This window comes from Lacerta agilis, chromosome 13, assembly GCF_009819535.1.
Source record: "Lacerta agilis isolate rLacAgi1 chromosome 13, rLacAgi1.pri, whole genome shotgun sequence".
Taxonomy (NCBI): Eukaryota; Metazoa; Chordata; class Lepidosauria; order Squamata; family Lacertidae; genus Lacerta; species Lacerta agilis.
The window spans coordinates 28,936,254-28,952,551 of NC_046324.1; the positions used below are offsets into that span (position 1 = coordinate 28,936,254).

A 16,298-nucleotide genomic window follows, 5' to 3' on the forward strand; every position below is an offset into this window, starting at 1 on the left:
TAAAACAAGGGTGAGTGACTGCCATTTGCTCCTATTGAGGAAGGGTACAACACTGCACATGGGGAAATGGTTACTAAGCAGGAAAAACTTGCCCAGCCCTGCAGCAGTAGGGTGCATGCACACCCACCATGAAGAGGCGATCAGAGATGCAGAACGGCAACCACACAGGCAGATTGTTTGTGCCTTGCAATCTTACAGTATGCGGTCAAACCTCGGAACTCGAATGGCTCCATTGCCAAACGTTTCAGTTTCTGAATGCCAAAAAACCTGGAAGTGTTCTGGTTTCGAACGTTCCTCGGAACTCAAACATCCGATGTGGCTTCTGCTTGAGTGCAAGAAGCTCTTACAACCAATCAGAAGCCAAGCCTCAGAAGTTGAACGTTTCGGAAGTCGAACAGTCTTGCGGAACGGATTACATTCGAGTTCCGAGGTTTGACTGTATAAGAGCTGGTTGATTTTGCTTATTTACTGAAATATTTATAACCAACACTTTCATTAAGGATATCAAGTAACAAACAAAATACAGTAAAATCAACCCATAAATATTCATTAAAATATAATTAACAACATCAATAGAGCATCAGCAAATAATGGTTGGTTATGCATCTTTGACAGAGGTTTTCTTCTCCCATAACCCCCCCCCCCATTTCTTTTTTTTTAAGCATAAGACTGACTGGAACCTAGTGGCCCAGCACCAGCTCTGAGGCTCTGATGAAATTGAGAAGGTGCTTTTCAAAGAGAGCTAACAGGACAATCTATCAGCTAAGCAGGACCAGACCATTTGCATTTTAGGGGAGGCACAGAATTCTCAGAGGGGTGAAGAGAGCTGCAGACATACAAGCACAAGTTGCATTTTTTAGAAGAAAGCAAAAGAGGAAGAAACACACATCCCCCTCCACCCCTGAAAAGACAGCTGAGAATGTTGCAAAAGAATGTCTTTGAGCACTTACCAGAGGTTAAGGCACATCTTCTGCAAAATGTGTGCTGTGAAGAAAGAGAGCGCATGACCATTAAGAATCACTTTTCCAGATCAGGCAAAATCTCCATCTAGTCCTAGGAGCACAGGAAGTTGCCTTAAGATCTGAGTCAGACCTTTGGGTCCGCCTAGCCCAGAATTGTCTATACACACTGGCAGTGGCTCTCCAGGACTGCAGGCAGGATTTTCAAAATATGGATATTCCACGAAGCTAGAAAGGCTGGTAATGGTTGAGACATCTTCCTTGAGGTAACGAGGTTCTGCTGACAGATACTTGATCCCCAATCCCTCAATTGCCAGCTATCAGCCCACTTTTCTTTCTTTTTTAAAAAACTATATACTTGGTATATGCTATTATCACAACACAGAGTTGTTGTTGTTGTTTTAAAAAGGTTCAACCAAGAAAGTGACCCTTAATAGTGTCATTTAGTGACCAAGTCCTGTGGAACTTTCTGCCAATAGAGATCCCTTTCTACTCTGCAAAGGCTATGCAGGCAATTAAGAATATATCCTTAATGTAATTACCTGGACGTAGTTGGGGCTTGGGGTGGGGGTTAGGGGAAAACTGTATTTGATTGCTTGTATTTGATTATATGTTGTTCTTATATTCAACTAATAAAATATTTTTTGAAAAAGAATACATCCTTCCACAACGGCTGGTACCAGTTTTTAACTTTTCAAATGGTTTTATAGTATGGTTTTTCTATTTTCATTGTGGAAACCACTTTGATATTTTTTAATGATGCAGCAGTATACAAATATTTTTTTATAAACAAATAAATTGGAAAGCAAAAAGGTGGCGAGACTTAATATGCAAAAACTCAACATAATTGTACAACATGAAGTATGTGTAAAGCAACAAAGCTACAACATGCTAGTATTTTTAAAATGTTTTCATCACTCGTGAGACAATAACATTCCAGACTGAAAAAGGTGACAATTTTCCTCTTCCTCTCCATCGCTATAAATCTGTTCTCTTAAGAGAAGTCATTATTTATCGGTCAGGGAGGGGAGAGGAAGAAAAGGATTCCTAGCATTTGTAGCTTAAAAAAAAAAAAAGTACAGTGGTTCCCCGCTAGACGAAAATAATTCGTTCTATGAGTTTTTTCGTAGAGCGAATTTTTCGTCTAGCGAAGCGGCAATGGAGCGCGGAGGTTTTCGCACTTAAAAAAAAAAAATTGTCTTGCGAAGCAGCCCCATTGACTTTTTCGTCTTGCGGGGCAGCTTCCGCTAGACGAATGCCGTTCGTCTAGCGAGTTTTTCGTCTAGTGAGGCATTCGCCTAGCGGGGCACCACTGTATTCTTCTTCTGTGCAGCTGAAACTGCAGCCTGGTTCCTGTCCTTACCCCACAGGTCGTGATTACTGGATCTTTAAACACACTGCAACACAGCTGGCAGCAGAGCTTCACTGAGGGCTGCTCAGCAAACACCAGCGGCTCCTGAGCAGGGAGAACAACCAGAAAACAAAGGTAAACAAGGGAAGCTTTCCCCCTTCAGATTCAGCAACCTTCCATAGTACAAGTGGTGAGGTTGCAGAGTGCAAGAAGCCAAGAACAATTAGGAAGCAGAAAACTAAGTCCAAGGTCAGGCTTTGCAAAGGGTTTAAATCAGTGCTTTCCAAACCTTTTCAGGCCACGAGCCCCTTGATCACATGAACCCATCCACAGTGCCCCCTACTCTACCATATTAAAAGCATTTTTCAGAACAGTGGTTAGCACAGCCCACTAAAGAAGACAGAAACACAATAAAATTCAAAACTAACAATTAATTCCACATTTCTTCAAAATCTCATTAGAACTATTTAGCGTATATAATTCACCAAAATTAACTTGATCCAGTAATACCAGCTTTCCCAATACTGTACCAGCATTTATACCTCTAGCACCGCCCACTGCAGCCCTTAGTGCCCCCTAGTTAATCCCATTACCACCCCCACCCCCTTTGGGAACCACTAATTTAAATAAACCTGAAAATAGGACTAAAGGTTTACATTTGCACATCTAAACAAACCTTTTGCTGCTTGTGACTACAGCCAACGGGTTAGATAAACGGGTTAAAATGCAATTAAGATATTACAAAGGTACCGGATCTGGTTTGTGCATTTTTGTGTGTGAATAATTTTTACAGCATGGTCACAGTTCTGAACTCTATACAGGTCCAAAGTCTGGATCTTAGGAAAACTCTTCCTGCAGCAAGGCTATGGTAGAGATATGCATTTCATAGGTTGAGCTGGAAGCAGGCTAACCAACCTTGCTTCAGTTACTAATCACCTGATAAATTTACACAGCATTGCTGTTTATCTTCCTTGGCCACCAATTACTTGGGTCATCACTGCCACATTACACGTCTTTCTACTATTTGGCAGTTTATAAAAGCCCTTGAGCTCTTTCCTCTGCATCTTTTTATGGAAAACTCTCACCACCACCACCACCACTGCCACCAACAACCCCCAAATACCTACTGGCTCTTCCTCTTCCTCATGGAGAGAGAAAGTTGAGCGCAGGGACATGTTGGACTCTGAATGCAACGAGCGGATGGAGATGGCAGAGTCAGACCGGCGTGGGGTGCTGATTGGTGGCTGCAGAGAGAGAATAAGGACGACAGCAATTTAGAGTCACATGTGACAAAACACAGAGCAGGGCTCTGCCATGTTCAGCAGTTGGTCTGGGGTTTGGGCACTGTGGGAGATCCCAGAAAGCCCTTGCTTACATACTTAAGCAAGGAGAAGAGTTTGGATTTGATATTCCGCTTTATCACTACCTGGAGTTTCAAAGCGGCTAACATTCTCCTTCCCCTTCCTCCCCCACAACAAACACTCTGTGATGTGAGTGAGGCTGAGAGACTTCAAAGACATGTGACTAGCCCAAGGTCACCCAGCAGCTGCATGTGGAAGAGCGGGGATGCGAACCTAGTTCCCCAGATTACGAGTCTACTGCTCTTAACCACTACACCATGCTGTGTGTTCTTTGGGCTAAATTCATATCAACGTTCTATGCCAATCAAAGCTGGATTCTGCAACCTTTCTAAGTTATGGAAATTAAGCAAGCCTGCATCTCTCTTGTTTTTGCATTCTATTCTGCATTTTTTACTATGCAGCAAATTTATTCTGCTTCCATCATTCACAGGGAGGGTCAGCAACTTCTAGACTCTGCAAATATTTTCTCACTTCTCTGCCTCCTCAGATTTCACCAGGTATTGCCGGAGATTTTCAAGCAACCATAAAGGGCTCAGAAACTGCCTTTTTCAAAGGTCTCATCTCCACTCCAAAACTGAGATTTGCAGGAAGCTGAATTTTTGTGGCTTTTCTGCAAAATCCACATATCTTGTACTGAACTGAAACTGATTTTCCTTTTCAATGGGTGGTTCCTCTGATTCTGGTAGTAAAAGATGGTCTGCAGAATGCCAATTAATGCTCTAAGTGAACAGAAGGAACCCTACAGCACCATTTTTGTAACAACTACAAGTTGTTCACATTTTAGGAGCTAGAATAAGAACCCTGCAGCTACTTAAAATGTAGTGATATCTGGGTGAATTTGGACCTCAGCAATGGGGCAAAGGCAGGAGGAGACAGAACAGATTTTATTTAGTCTGCAGAGCTGTTTCTTTTAATACCTCACCTGAAAATACATATATACGCTCTTGCCCTGTGTAAATCATCTCGTTTTCATTTTATGCAAGCTAAATGACTTGCAGAAAACCTGCTTCTTTCAAAAGAAATGTTAAACTGCAAGCTCAAGCTAGACAAACCTCAGACAAATGTGAAACAGTTCCTGGAATTTACAAGTGCCTACTTCTGTCTCAATATTTGATGTTTCTGCGTATCGGCTCACCTTCCTGGCATGGAACTTCTGGGTGCTTGGCTGGGCTTCCTTCCAGAAGCACCAGTTCCCGGCTAGGATCCTTTACCCAAAGGGCAACATGCTTCTCTCATGGGTGCTGCTGTTCCTAAGAGCACTTGTTGTTAGGCTGCCTCTTTCACTTCTGCCAAATTTCTTTGCGTAGATGGTTGGAGACTTCCTCCTATTCAATTCAGTCCGGGTTCTGCTTTGTGGCTTTCCTGTTTGGCGGGAGAGCCAGCTGGGCAGAAAGCCCACCAATCGCCAGGCTCGTCCTGGCTGCAAGCTTTCTGGGACTGGCTCAGGAAGGGATGTTCTGCCAGTGGAACCACACGCCCCTCAGATTTCTAACACAGCATTCCTCAAAGCAGCACCAGAGAGGATCTCTTGAGTAGGGGGGCTGGGTGGGTGGATTGCTTTGGGAGTTTCAGAAGACACAGGCATTTGAACTGATTTGGCAGTTAAATGGCAATGGTTAAAAGCCAAGGAGCCAAGTGTGACTACAGAAAATCCAAATACAGTGGTACCTCGGGTTACATACGCTTCAGGTTACATACTCCGCTAACCCAGAAATAACGCTTCAGGTTAAGAACTTTGCTTCAGAAAAAGAACAGAAATCATGCTCTGGCAGCACAGCGGCAGCGGGAGGTCCCATTAGCTAAAGTGGTGCTTCAGGTTAAGAACAGTTTCAGGTTAAGAACAGACCTCTGGAACGAATTAAGTACTTAACCAGAGGTACCACTGTAGAATAAACACAGGAAGCTGCTTTATAGCGAGTTGAACCAACTGGTCCATCTAGTCAGTGTTGCCTACACTGATTGGCAGTCTTTCCCAGCCCTATCTAGAGATGCCGTCGGGGATTGGTCCTACCACCTTCTGCATGCAAAGCAGGTGTTCTACCGCTGAGCCATGGGTCTTCCCCAGAAATCAAACCATTGTGGTCTTGCTGACCTAGTGTTGTTTACACAGAATGGCAGCAGTTCTCCAGAGTTTCAGGCAGGGGGAAATTCCCATCCCTACCTAGAAATGATGGGAATTGAACCTGGGACCTTCTGCGTGCAAGCAGACATTCTGTCACCAAGTTAGAAACCTACCCCAGTACTTAACACTTCTCATACTAGGCAACCAGCAAGTTGTATTACACAAGCCTCAAAAAGAAATCTAGCCCATGTCATGGCACAGCTCTTATGACTGTTTTTCACCTGTTAGAAACAAATACTTATTACTTAGCAGTAATGCTCTGGTAACCTTCAGATTATTCTACTGAAGATTTGAAATATGCAGTTGAGTTCAGAAAAATGCCTGAACTCTGCTAACTGGAACCAGTCATTACTATTATTATTATTATTATTATTATTAAACAGTTATTGCTTTTCAGGTTTATACATTTCACTAATTTTACAATCATTTTAACATTTCAAAACTTGACTTCCTTCCCCCTCTTTCTGCAGTTCCTTAAATTTATTTTTTTAATATCTTCTGCATATCCAAATTAACTTAATTTACTCATTTATCCATCTACATTAAATATATATCCTTATAAAACTGCAGGTTATTACAATAATACAATTATTGTATTACTCTATTTTTATTTACAGGCATACGTATAAGTCGCCATCGCATAAAAAAAACCAACAACCATAAAATACAGAACACATGACCAACACTGAATTGAATTAGCTTCTCCCAAAGCGCCTGGTGAAACAAATATTTTTCAGGAGGCCTTCGGAGGAAATGCTGCCCACGCTTTGGAAACTGCTCTGGGCTTTTGTTCCATTGCTGGGCCTGATTCAAAGTGATAGCCTTGATCTTTAAATCCCTCCATGGCTTGAGACCAGGGTACAGAAAGGCTCACATGTGTCCCGTTATGTGCCTGCCTGTATTTAGGAGACCATCTCCAGAGACCCGTCTCTGGGTTCGCCTGCTGTCTGAAGCCTTTCTCAGCCCGGCACCCCCAGATGTTTTGGGTACAGCTTCCATCATTCCTGACCACTGGTCATGCTGGCTGGGGCTGATGGGAGTTAAACTCTAAAACATCTGGAGGGCGGCTGGCCAGGGAAGGCTGATCTGAAATAAGGTGGGTAGCTCCAAGAAAAAGGGCCTTTTCAGGGGTGATGCCTCAGCTTTGTAACGCTCGCCCCAGAGAGACTCCCCAGGCACCCTCTCCAATTTCTTTACATCACGCAGCCAAGACTTTGTCATTTTCCTGGGCATTTAGCTTTTGTTGATCCATCTATTACTTTTATGCTGCTTTAAGAAAATTGCTGTTTTTAGTTTATTTTTATTTATTAGTTGTTATTATATATGTTAATATTTGACCATAAAACCACCCTGATTGATGGATGTGGAATACACTGTAATTGAAACAAAATGAAACAGATTTATACACTGAAATTCATACTACCAGGTAGCATAAAAAGGCTACCTCTTTCCATACTAACCCTGCCCAAACCTCGAGATCTTTCCATGAGAGCCTTCTCAGAGGTCAAGTGGATGGCCACAAAGGGGTGGGCTTTCTCATACAGGGCACCCTATGGAACTCACTTACTCATGGGGACCCACCTAAGATAAACCATGTTAACTTTTAGGCTGTTGGGGAAGATGTTTTCAATGGTTTGTACTTTTAACATTGGAAAGCAGCTGTCTTTTAAGCTCTGCTTTTCTCTCTATGGTTTTAATGGCAATTTAAGTGTGTTACTTGTTTATTGATTTTAATTCAGCCAGTACATAGTATATTGTTGTGGGTTTTTTTTAAGTGCATCATAAATACCGGTAGCCTTGGGACAAATATTATGAAGGTGGTATATAAATGCCTTAAAATAAATATAGCAGGCTAGTAGCCATCACAATAGTTATTGTAGATGGAAACTGAGACAGTCACAGCACTTGGTTGATGATTACCAAGCGATCTTGCTGGGCTGATGAAAGATTTGAAGCAGGGATGCTCGGCCCACAGTGCCTCTATGATACAGTGGTTCAATATGTAGAGCACTGATGGGAATTATTGTTTCAGAAACCAGAGTGACATACAACACCCAAAATCAGATTAGGTCATGATAAAATCCTGTCTACATCAAAATAAAAATGGAAATGGCTACACAAATCTGCAAAGCAAATATCCATATAAACGAGGGGTTGGGGTGGAAGCAGCAGAAAAGGGCACAACAGAAGAAGAAAAGTCAGCTGTCAGAACAAAGGTAAGAAGGAACACCTTAAACTTGGCCCAGAAATGAAGAGATAACCAGTGCTGATGGAACACTAAGGTAAAGAATTCAAACCACACCCCAGACAACAGCAGCTTTTCACACCAATTAACATTTCCAGACAAAGCGCAGCTTCATGTTTCAAGCAATCCAATCTGGAGGGATGCTAGGCCTATAGCTTGATTTTTTTGGGGGGGGGGGGGTGCGGGACATGTGCTTTCTAGTGTTACTGCAGCATTGTGACCAGGCAAGCCTAAGTGGGCACTCTATGTGTGTACACACATGAGAATACTTAACATATTGCTCTGCACTACACAACCGATGTCTGGCTGAAGCCATCTACTCTCATTTATTCTTCCAGCAGCCCTGTGAAGTAGGCTAGGCTGAGACCATAGTCCGAAGCCAGTCAGCAGACATGCATTTGTTGGAAAACTGCAGGTAAGAAACCATAACAGCACAGGCGAGGTCTGCACCCTGACAGCTGCAAATACATTCCCTACCATGAAAGCCTCCTGGTCAAGGTCCATGGAAGCAGACAGACATGAACACAGGAGTTCTGTGGGTGGCACAATTCGATGGATCACAGTGTCGGGCTTATGTACCTACATTCCGTTTCACACAGCATAGAACTGATGTGCAGAGGGGCACCTTCTTGTGGTGTTGAAGTGAAGGGAACAAAAGCAGGCAACCAGAAACTTGGACTTGAAAACATAAGTGTGGGAACTGCAGAGTCCATGATAGCAGCTTGGCAAAGCCACCTCCCACTGCACTAACCCCATTCCTCTCCCAGCTGCAAGTGACCCTTCATGCCAAAGAACGTACCATGCCATCGTCCTCGTCGCGAGGGGAATAGGTGAGCGTGCTGGAAGAGGAGGGTGTCCGGCGATGCTGTTTGAACGTACTACTCCCGTCCGCTAAAAGAAGAACCAGGACAGGCATCTGAGACATTCTGCAACTTCTATACACCAGATCAGATGTCTCTAGAAGAGCCTTCGCCAACCTGCTGCCTTCCACCCCAGCTGGATTGGCAAAGGCTGCTCTATAATCTATCCATAGATCAATTTCCCAATGTAGCAGCTCTGGAGAAAAAATAGCACTCCCCCAACCACACACACACAAAAGAAAAAGAGAACAAAAAGGAACAAGAGCTTTCAATTCCCCTCCATAGGCTTTTAACCCTGCAAACTCAAAAAAACAGTTGAAGATGAATGCTCCAACTCTTAGCAGCTGTTGGCATTACAAGCCAGAGCAGAGCACACTGCGCGGAACCTCCACAGAGTCCGCAAGCCCCACGTTGCCATTTCGGGCAGCATGGAGCCTGCAGGTGCCCAAGCCACTGCGTTACTCCCCAGGAGTCACCCCCCTCAGTTATGACACTCAGGGCGGTCTGCACCCCCCGCACCCCCTTCCTACGCCACTGGGCACACACTGTTGTGGTGTTTGCCTACTGCAATTCATTGGTGATAAATAAATCTGGCTGATTCCATCAACTCCACGAGGTACAACAGACTATTGCAGTGTGTTCTACATAGAATTACCATTGAAAACAGTATGGAAACCACAGCTACTGCAGAATGCAGAGGCTAGACTGCTGTCAGGAACATTGTACAGTGGATCGGTAACACCAGCCCTAAAGGAACCGCACTGGTCTGATTTCAAGGTGTCAGTGCTAATGTTTAAAGCCCTAAATGGCTTTTGGTGTTGGTTGTTGGGGAGAGGGTGCATCTCCCTGTATATTCTCCCGTTGGGCAGGGAGCACCTCTCCTCCACATATCACCTGTGGGGGCTGAACATTATGTGGATATGTGGGAGAGGACCTTGTCCACTGTGATCCAGTGAAACACTTTCACACCATACATTTCAAACACATGGCTCCCCTACAAAGAATCCCGGGCACTGTAGTTCACCTGTCCCAGAACTACAATTCCCAGCACCTTTGGGGAAAGTCATGTGTATAAATACATGTTGTGGATGTGACATAAGATGCTGTGGGGTTTCATTGTTCAATGCACAGAAGCAAAATTATAACCCTTCAATGCAATGTGATAATAACTAGAGATTGCTCAACACTGACCTTTGGTGATGGTAGTCACTGCAGAAAAAGCAGGCCCAAAAGTTGTCTCCATTCTGGTCTGGAAAAAGAGAGGAAACACGTCATCACATAATCTGTCCTCTGTAGACTGAAAGCACCAGTTAACTAGGGTTAGTAAAAGCAGGGGTGACTGGATATGACCACAGACTGTCAAGAGAGGAACAGCCCATTTGTCTGAAAAATTCAGAGAGTAAGCTAACAAAAGCCAGGACTATAAAGGCCCACCCCCAAAATCATGTTGCGTTCTCTTACCCCGTTAGTGTTTTCTGAAGCAGCACAGTTTGTTGTACCACTGGGGAAACGATTGTAGCGGGTGTTCTTACTGGAGCTCATAATCTAACCCCACATTTGAATGTTCTAAACGCTGCCTCTGGTAAAATAAAAATAAAGAACATTGTTAAAGGACAATATACTTTATTTATAATCTATCTCAGGCATGCAAAAGGTGCACAGCTGGCTTAAGAATATTTTTTAAAATAACTTAATATTTTTTAAAATAGCACGATTATTGCTATTATTATTCATAATTATCTGCCCTTCACTCTAAGGTCCCAGGGTGGGTTGCAACATTTAAATACAATATTAAAGCAGTTTAAAACAACTGACAAGCACAGAAACAAGGTGGGTCCTAAAAATATACATCTCAGGTGTCAAAGGCCAGGATACAGAGGTGGGTCTTCAGTACCAGAAGCTGTATAATGAAGGTGCGAGGCACACCTCTGTGGACAGGGAGTGCTACAGCTTAGGGGCTGCCACAGAGAATGCCCTCACCTGGCACTGCTGGCTTGGGCTGATGGGCACTGTACTCCAAAATGTTTGGAGGGCGTCAGGTTGGGAAACAGCTGGATAGCTCAGTCAATGAGACTTGTTATCTCAAGGTCATGGGATCGAGCCCCATGTTGAGCAAAAGATTCCTGCATTGCAGGTGGTTGGACTAGATGACCCTTGGCATCCCTTCCCTTCTATGATTCCATGATCTAAACGACAGCTAGATAATTGTTTGAATTGGTGAACTGTATGGCAGATTTGCTCTCAGACCAACTTCTATCCAGGTGGAAGATGGAAGATGGTGGGTCCACCTGAAACACTCCCAACATTTCTCCAAGACAAAAAGTTACCATGTAAACAAATGCCAAAGGAAGCCAGATCCGGCCCCTCCAGAGGGCAGATGCTGAATGTGCTTCTCCTTGATACAAACTTCTCTCAGGGGTTGTGCTGTGGCAGAGCTTGGGAGGAGCTAGAGACTCAGCCTTTGCCTATACACACAGCTCAGGGTTCAATCCCCACATGTCAGGTGGCAGGCCTAGGAAAGGAAGCAGTACCTAGCTGGCGACTTATTAGGCTGCTCTGTGATGTGCTACACAGCCACCTAGGTGCTTGGACCTCTCCTTTCGTGGGCTGGCTCCTTGGAGGAGGCACAGCTAACGCACTTGGGTCTTCTGTTGCAAAAACATTCCTCTTCCATGTGACCTGAGCCATATGTGGGGAGAGGCCAGGAGCGAAACCTTGGATCAATTAAGGGAGCTGCAATTCCTGGACTCTACTTGCCCTGTTCAGCTCAGAAAACGACAAGGCAAACTGTGGAGCCGTCAACACCGTAAGAGAGAAACTAACAATTCATTCTTACAAGAGAGCTCAGCTTCCATGTGCTTTCTCTTTTTTCCAGCTCTTTATAAACACTTTTTTTACTAGGTTCAAATTCTCAAAGCAGACAGTAATGAAACCAAAAATCGAAAAGGGCATGGGGGAAGAGGGAAACAAAGGAATGTCCCCCACCCTGTATAGCCTCAGTTTGAGTTGGATGCTAGTTTCGCTACTTCAAGGTAAATACTTCAACCAGATGAGACAATTACATTCTTATGAAGTTGATGGGCAAAAGCTTCAAGATCAATATAAAGAGGTAAGGAGCTCACTCAACAGGAAATTAACTTTGGGTTTTGCTGCTGTGAGAAGCAGTAGAAACCAATCACTTTCGTGGCATTAAAAAGCAGTAGATACCAGCCATTTTTCTACAAAAATTATCACCGCAGCTTTTAAGGAAACATTCTGTGCTGGTTCACACACATCACATAAGAGTCAAACAAAATGTGGCCAGGCAGCCATGTTTACCCTAGGCTCTAATTTTTAAATTAAATGAGGTGCATGGTGAGAGAAGCCTGTAACTTATCCTGAGATGAGTACAGTGGTGCCCCGCTAGACGAAAATAATTCGTTCTACGATTTTTTTCGTCTAGTGGTTTTTTCGTCTAGCGAAGCGGCAATGACAGCCGCGCTCCGCTAAACGAAAAAAAAAGAAAAAAAGACGAAAATTTTTCTTCTTGCTAAGCAGCCCCATTGACTTTTTCGTCTTGCGGGGCAGCTTCTGCTAGACGAATGCCGTTCGTCTAGCGAGTTTTTCGTCTAGCGAGGCATTCGTCTAGCGGGGCACCACTGTACAAGGGATAGAGTTTGTGATGCTTCCAAAAAGGCACTTCATTCAATGCCATGAAGAAAGACTCTTTAGCGATGGAGATTTACTAGGGATTACCAACATCCTTGGATTATTCATAGCAGCCTGGAAATGGGTTTAAGACCAGCAGCCAAAGAAGGGATGAACTTTCATAGATTAAAAGGGCATGTAAAATGAAACAGGAGCTCCACAAAATAAACATGAAGGAACAAAAGTGGAAGGACCCCAGGAATAGGCCCTTGAGCATCTAGTTGTATGCTCAGCCATGTGGGCTTTCAAACACAGAAAAAGCAGATTTTTTATTATTTATTTATTTATTGTCCTATACCCAGAGGCCTCGGGGCGGTTCACAGAACAAAATCAAAATATAAGACCACAAAATATATAATCAAAATAAAAACAACCCAATAACCCCCCTCCCAAAAAACCCCCCACATTTTAAAAGGGCATAGGATGTCAATCAAATCAACCAAAGGCCTAGTTAAAAAAGAATGCTTCTGCCTGGCACCTAAAGGTGTATAATGAAGGTGCCAGGTGAACCTCCCCATGGGAAGCATTCCACAGACACAGTAAGTAACTAAACAAGATACGACAGCAGAAAAACGGGGTGAGCAAATGATTTTGCAAGCCCAACAGGAATATAAGCAGGAAAGGCTTGGATTGATTTCCTTCCCCAAAAAAGAAGTTGGGGCTGTGGATTTCTGATTGCTGTGAATCTAATTACCTCCAAGATAAAGTGGTGTCATCTGGGGCAAGTGTATGTCTACCAGGGGGGTATGTAGAAGCTTGGCGAGGCCACCAAATGAAGTTCTGAGGTCAGGGAGAATGTGATAGACCTCAGTAATTTAAGGAATGCCTTAATTAAGTAATTTGCGCAGCTTGAGAAACATGCCCCTATTTTTTAAATGCACATCCTGCTATTTAATGCTATATTGCTCTTAGGAGTGTTTTGCTTTACTTTGACCAATCGAGGACCCTCCTGGAGAATTGGTCATAGGCAAGATCTAATTAATTTTTCCTGACTCATTTTATAACAGTGGCTTGACTGTAATGATGTGTGCCTTGTTTATATCTTATGGAAGTGTTTGTATTTTTATGTTTTCCGCATTAAAATGATTTATCAAAATATATTTTATTAAAGATTTTCTTGGTTTACAAAAGTACATGCATTGCCTCTTTTTTCAGGTTGTAGTCTTTTCTACAAATCCATTACATTTGGTATGAGAGAGTTTTAAAAACAAAAATAATATTCTGATCTTACCTTTGGAAGAAGACAAGCTCTCTTTCTCCAGAAGCACCCATCCAACAACAGTGCCCTAGCTCCAAGAAGGAGTGATGGCCACCAAGTTGGATGGGTAAGTCCTACTCTCTTCTGCTGGAGACAGCATGCCTCTGAATACCAATTGCTGGGAATGACAAGCGGGGAAGAGTGCTGTTGCTCTCAGGTCCTGCTTGTGGGCTTCCCACTAGGGCATCTGGTTGGCCACTGTGAGAACAAGATGCTGGACTGAATTGCCCCCCTTGATCTGATCCAGCAGCTAGACTCTTCTGGTGTTCTCTACTCCCAAGCCTGTATGTGCTAAGCCACATTCTAGCCTGCCTGTTTCATCAGCAAACCAAACCTCTCACTTTGCACTAGGAACACAAGCAGTTTGAGTAGCCTCTTGCCACAACTGGCAAAGAAGAACATGCAGCCCTACCTTGATGAGGTGGTGGTGGAATGACTGGCTCCAGGTCCCATGGCCTGCCTCTGTTTGGAAAAGACAGCTGTCTTCCTGGCTCCTCTGATGTGCAACTCAGGGTTGTGCTTTTTTGTTTGTTTGCTTGCTTGCTTGTTTGTGTGTGTGTGTGTGTGTGTGTGTGTTTAATTTACTTCTCTGTTTTTGCAAAAAAATTAAAAAAAAATAAACTTGAAAGAGTAAGCTGAAAGAACGAGCTTTCGGTCAGTCACACTGCTGATGGCAATCAGGAAGCCATCCACTTCAGTATATGATTAGGAACAGGGATAAGAACATAAGAGCCCTGCTGGGTCAGACCAATAAGGGTCCACTGAGGCCATCATTCTGTTAAGAACATAAAAGCAGCTCTGGTTGATCAGAGCAAAGGCACCATTTAGTCCCGCATCCTGTTCTCGCAGTGGCCAACCAGATGCACCAATGAGAATCCCACAAGCAGGGTAGGAATGCAACAGCAGCCGTCTCCCCATTTGTGATTCCCAGCAACTGGTATTCAGAGGAGGCTGAGCAAAGCCACTGTGACTAGTAGCTATTGACAGCTTAATACTCTGTGAATTTGTTCTCAGTGGCCAAGTGATGTGCTGATACATAAGAAACCTATGCCATTTTTTTGGTCAGAGAATTATTTATACGGATTTATTTACATTTAGGCTTCCTTCTCCCTGCCCCCTTATAAAATCTGATGTACTCCAGTACTATTTGTGTCCTCCTGTTTCCTTTGCTGAAAGTCTGTTTACTCAGAAGAAAACAAACAATTGCAGGACTCTGCAACGAAGGAGTTACTCATGGTGAAAGAAAGAAAAAACCCACAGGGCTCTCCGTTTCCTGCATTTGTTGATCAGGTCCAGGCACTGTCCTGGGAACACTGACCATAGCCCATTAAACTGCTTCCTTAGCCAACTTCTGCTGCAGCTGATGGGCACTCACTAAAGCTGCATCAGAGAAAATGGATCTGCCTCCTCCACCTTCAGACTCAAGCCCAACAAACTCTAACACAATCAGAATCACCTTCAACTGACAAGGCAGGTTGGTTTGACAAAAGTTGCAAATTTTTAACACAGAGATTATTTAAGCAGACATGCTAGTTATCAGCAGGGTTGTCCTTTGCTGAGAAAATACTGGAAAGGTACCACAAAAGCTCTTCAGTCAGGAATGCAGAGCCTGCAGCCATCTTGATGTCTCAAAACCACTCAGAAGTCTTTCTCTCCGCGCTCCCTCCCTGTGCGGGTGCCGCCATTCTCCAGCAGACACTATGCTGGCCCTCAGACCCCTCATCAAGCCTAAGATCATCAAGAAGAGGACCAAGAAGTTCATCCGCCATCAATCTGATTGCCATGTCAGAATTAAGCGTAACTGGCGGAAGCCCAGAGGCATTGACAACAGAGTCCGCAGAAGGTTCAAGGGCCAAATCTTGATGCCCAACATTGGGTATGGTAGCAGTAAGAAGACAAAGCACATGTTGCCTTCAGGATTCAGAAAGTTGCTTGTCCACAACGTCAAAGAGCTGGAGGTGCTGATGATGAGCAACAAGTCCTATTGTGCAGAGATTGCTCACATTGTTTCATCCAAGAATCGGAAGGTAATTGTGGAAAGAGCAGGTCAGCTTGCTATCAAAGTCACCAATCCAAATGCCAGACTGCGCAGTGAGGAAAATGAATAAATAGTTGGTCTTGTACAAATGTATTTAATAAAAAGTTTTTTAAAGTGTTGGGGGGGGGGGAAACCACTCAGAAGTATGACCTCTTAGGCAAGATTAAACAGGGTATGAGGAAGGCAACTGAGGGCTCACCTATGTTTCTCCCTGGGAGCTGGCTATTTTGTCCAAGTCTCACCCCTCCTATGGTCTGGGAATAGAGGAAGAGTGGGCAATATTGTGTCCTCTAGATGTCACTGAACTGCAGTTCTGATCACCCTTGGTCACTGGCCCGATGGTGTCTAACAAATGAAGGGTCACAAGTTCCCCAGATCATTATCAGTTTTATGAATACATGCATGTTAATAGATGAA

At 43.7% G+C, this 16,298-nt stretch overlaps 2 protein-coding genes across 6 annotated transcripts in view; one reads left to right on the plus strand and one right to left on the minus strand.

The window, feature by feature from the left end:
* TRAF7 (TNF receptor associated factor 7) overlaps window positions 1-16,298 on the minus strand; it is a 34,310-nt gene that overhangs the window by 12,857 nt on the left and 5,155 nt on the right. For 2 of the 5 annotated variants that reach the window (XM_033166600.1, XM_033166602.1), the window contains exons 2-7: window positions 10,360-10,477; window positions 10,090-10,147; window positions 8,838-8,929; window positions 3,438-3,554; window positions 2,323-2,415; window positions 951-984 (exon numbers count right to left, since the gene is read on the minus strand). In XM_033166600.1, coding sequence (XP_033022491.1) covers window positions 951-984; window positions 2,323-2,415; window positions 3,438-3,554; window positions 8,838-8,929; window positions 10,090-10,147; window positions 10,360-10,440 — 475 coding nt within the window. In that variant the 5' untranslated portion in view covers window positions 10,441-10,477. Of the gene's footprint in view, window positions 1-950; window positions 985-2,322; window positions 2,416-3,437; window positions 3,555-4,806; window positions 5,156-8,837; window positions 8,930-10,089; window positions 10,148-10,359; window positions 10,478-13,816; window positions 13,962-16,298 lie in introns of those variants that run through there. The other 3 variants (XM_033166601.1, XM_033166603.1, XM_033166604.1) reach the window with 3 other exon arrangements.
* Window positions 15,501-15,987, plus strand: LOC117056357 (60S ribosomal protein L32-like). Its single transcript, XM_033166605.1, has one exon. The coding sequence runs from the start codon at window positions 15,544-15,546 to the stop codon at window positions 15,949-15,951; it is 408 nt and encodes a 135-aa protein (XP_033022496.1). The 5' UTR covers window positions 15,501-15,543; the 3' UTR covers window positions 15,952-15,987.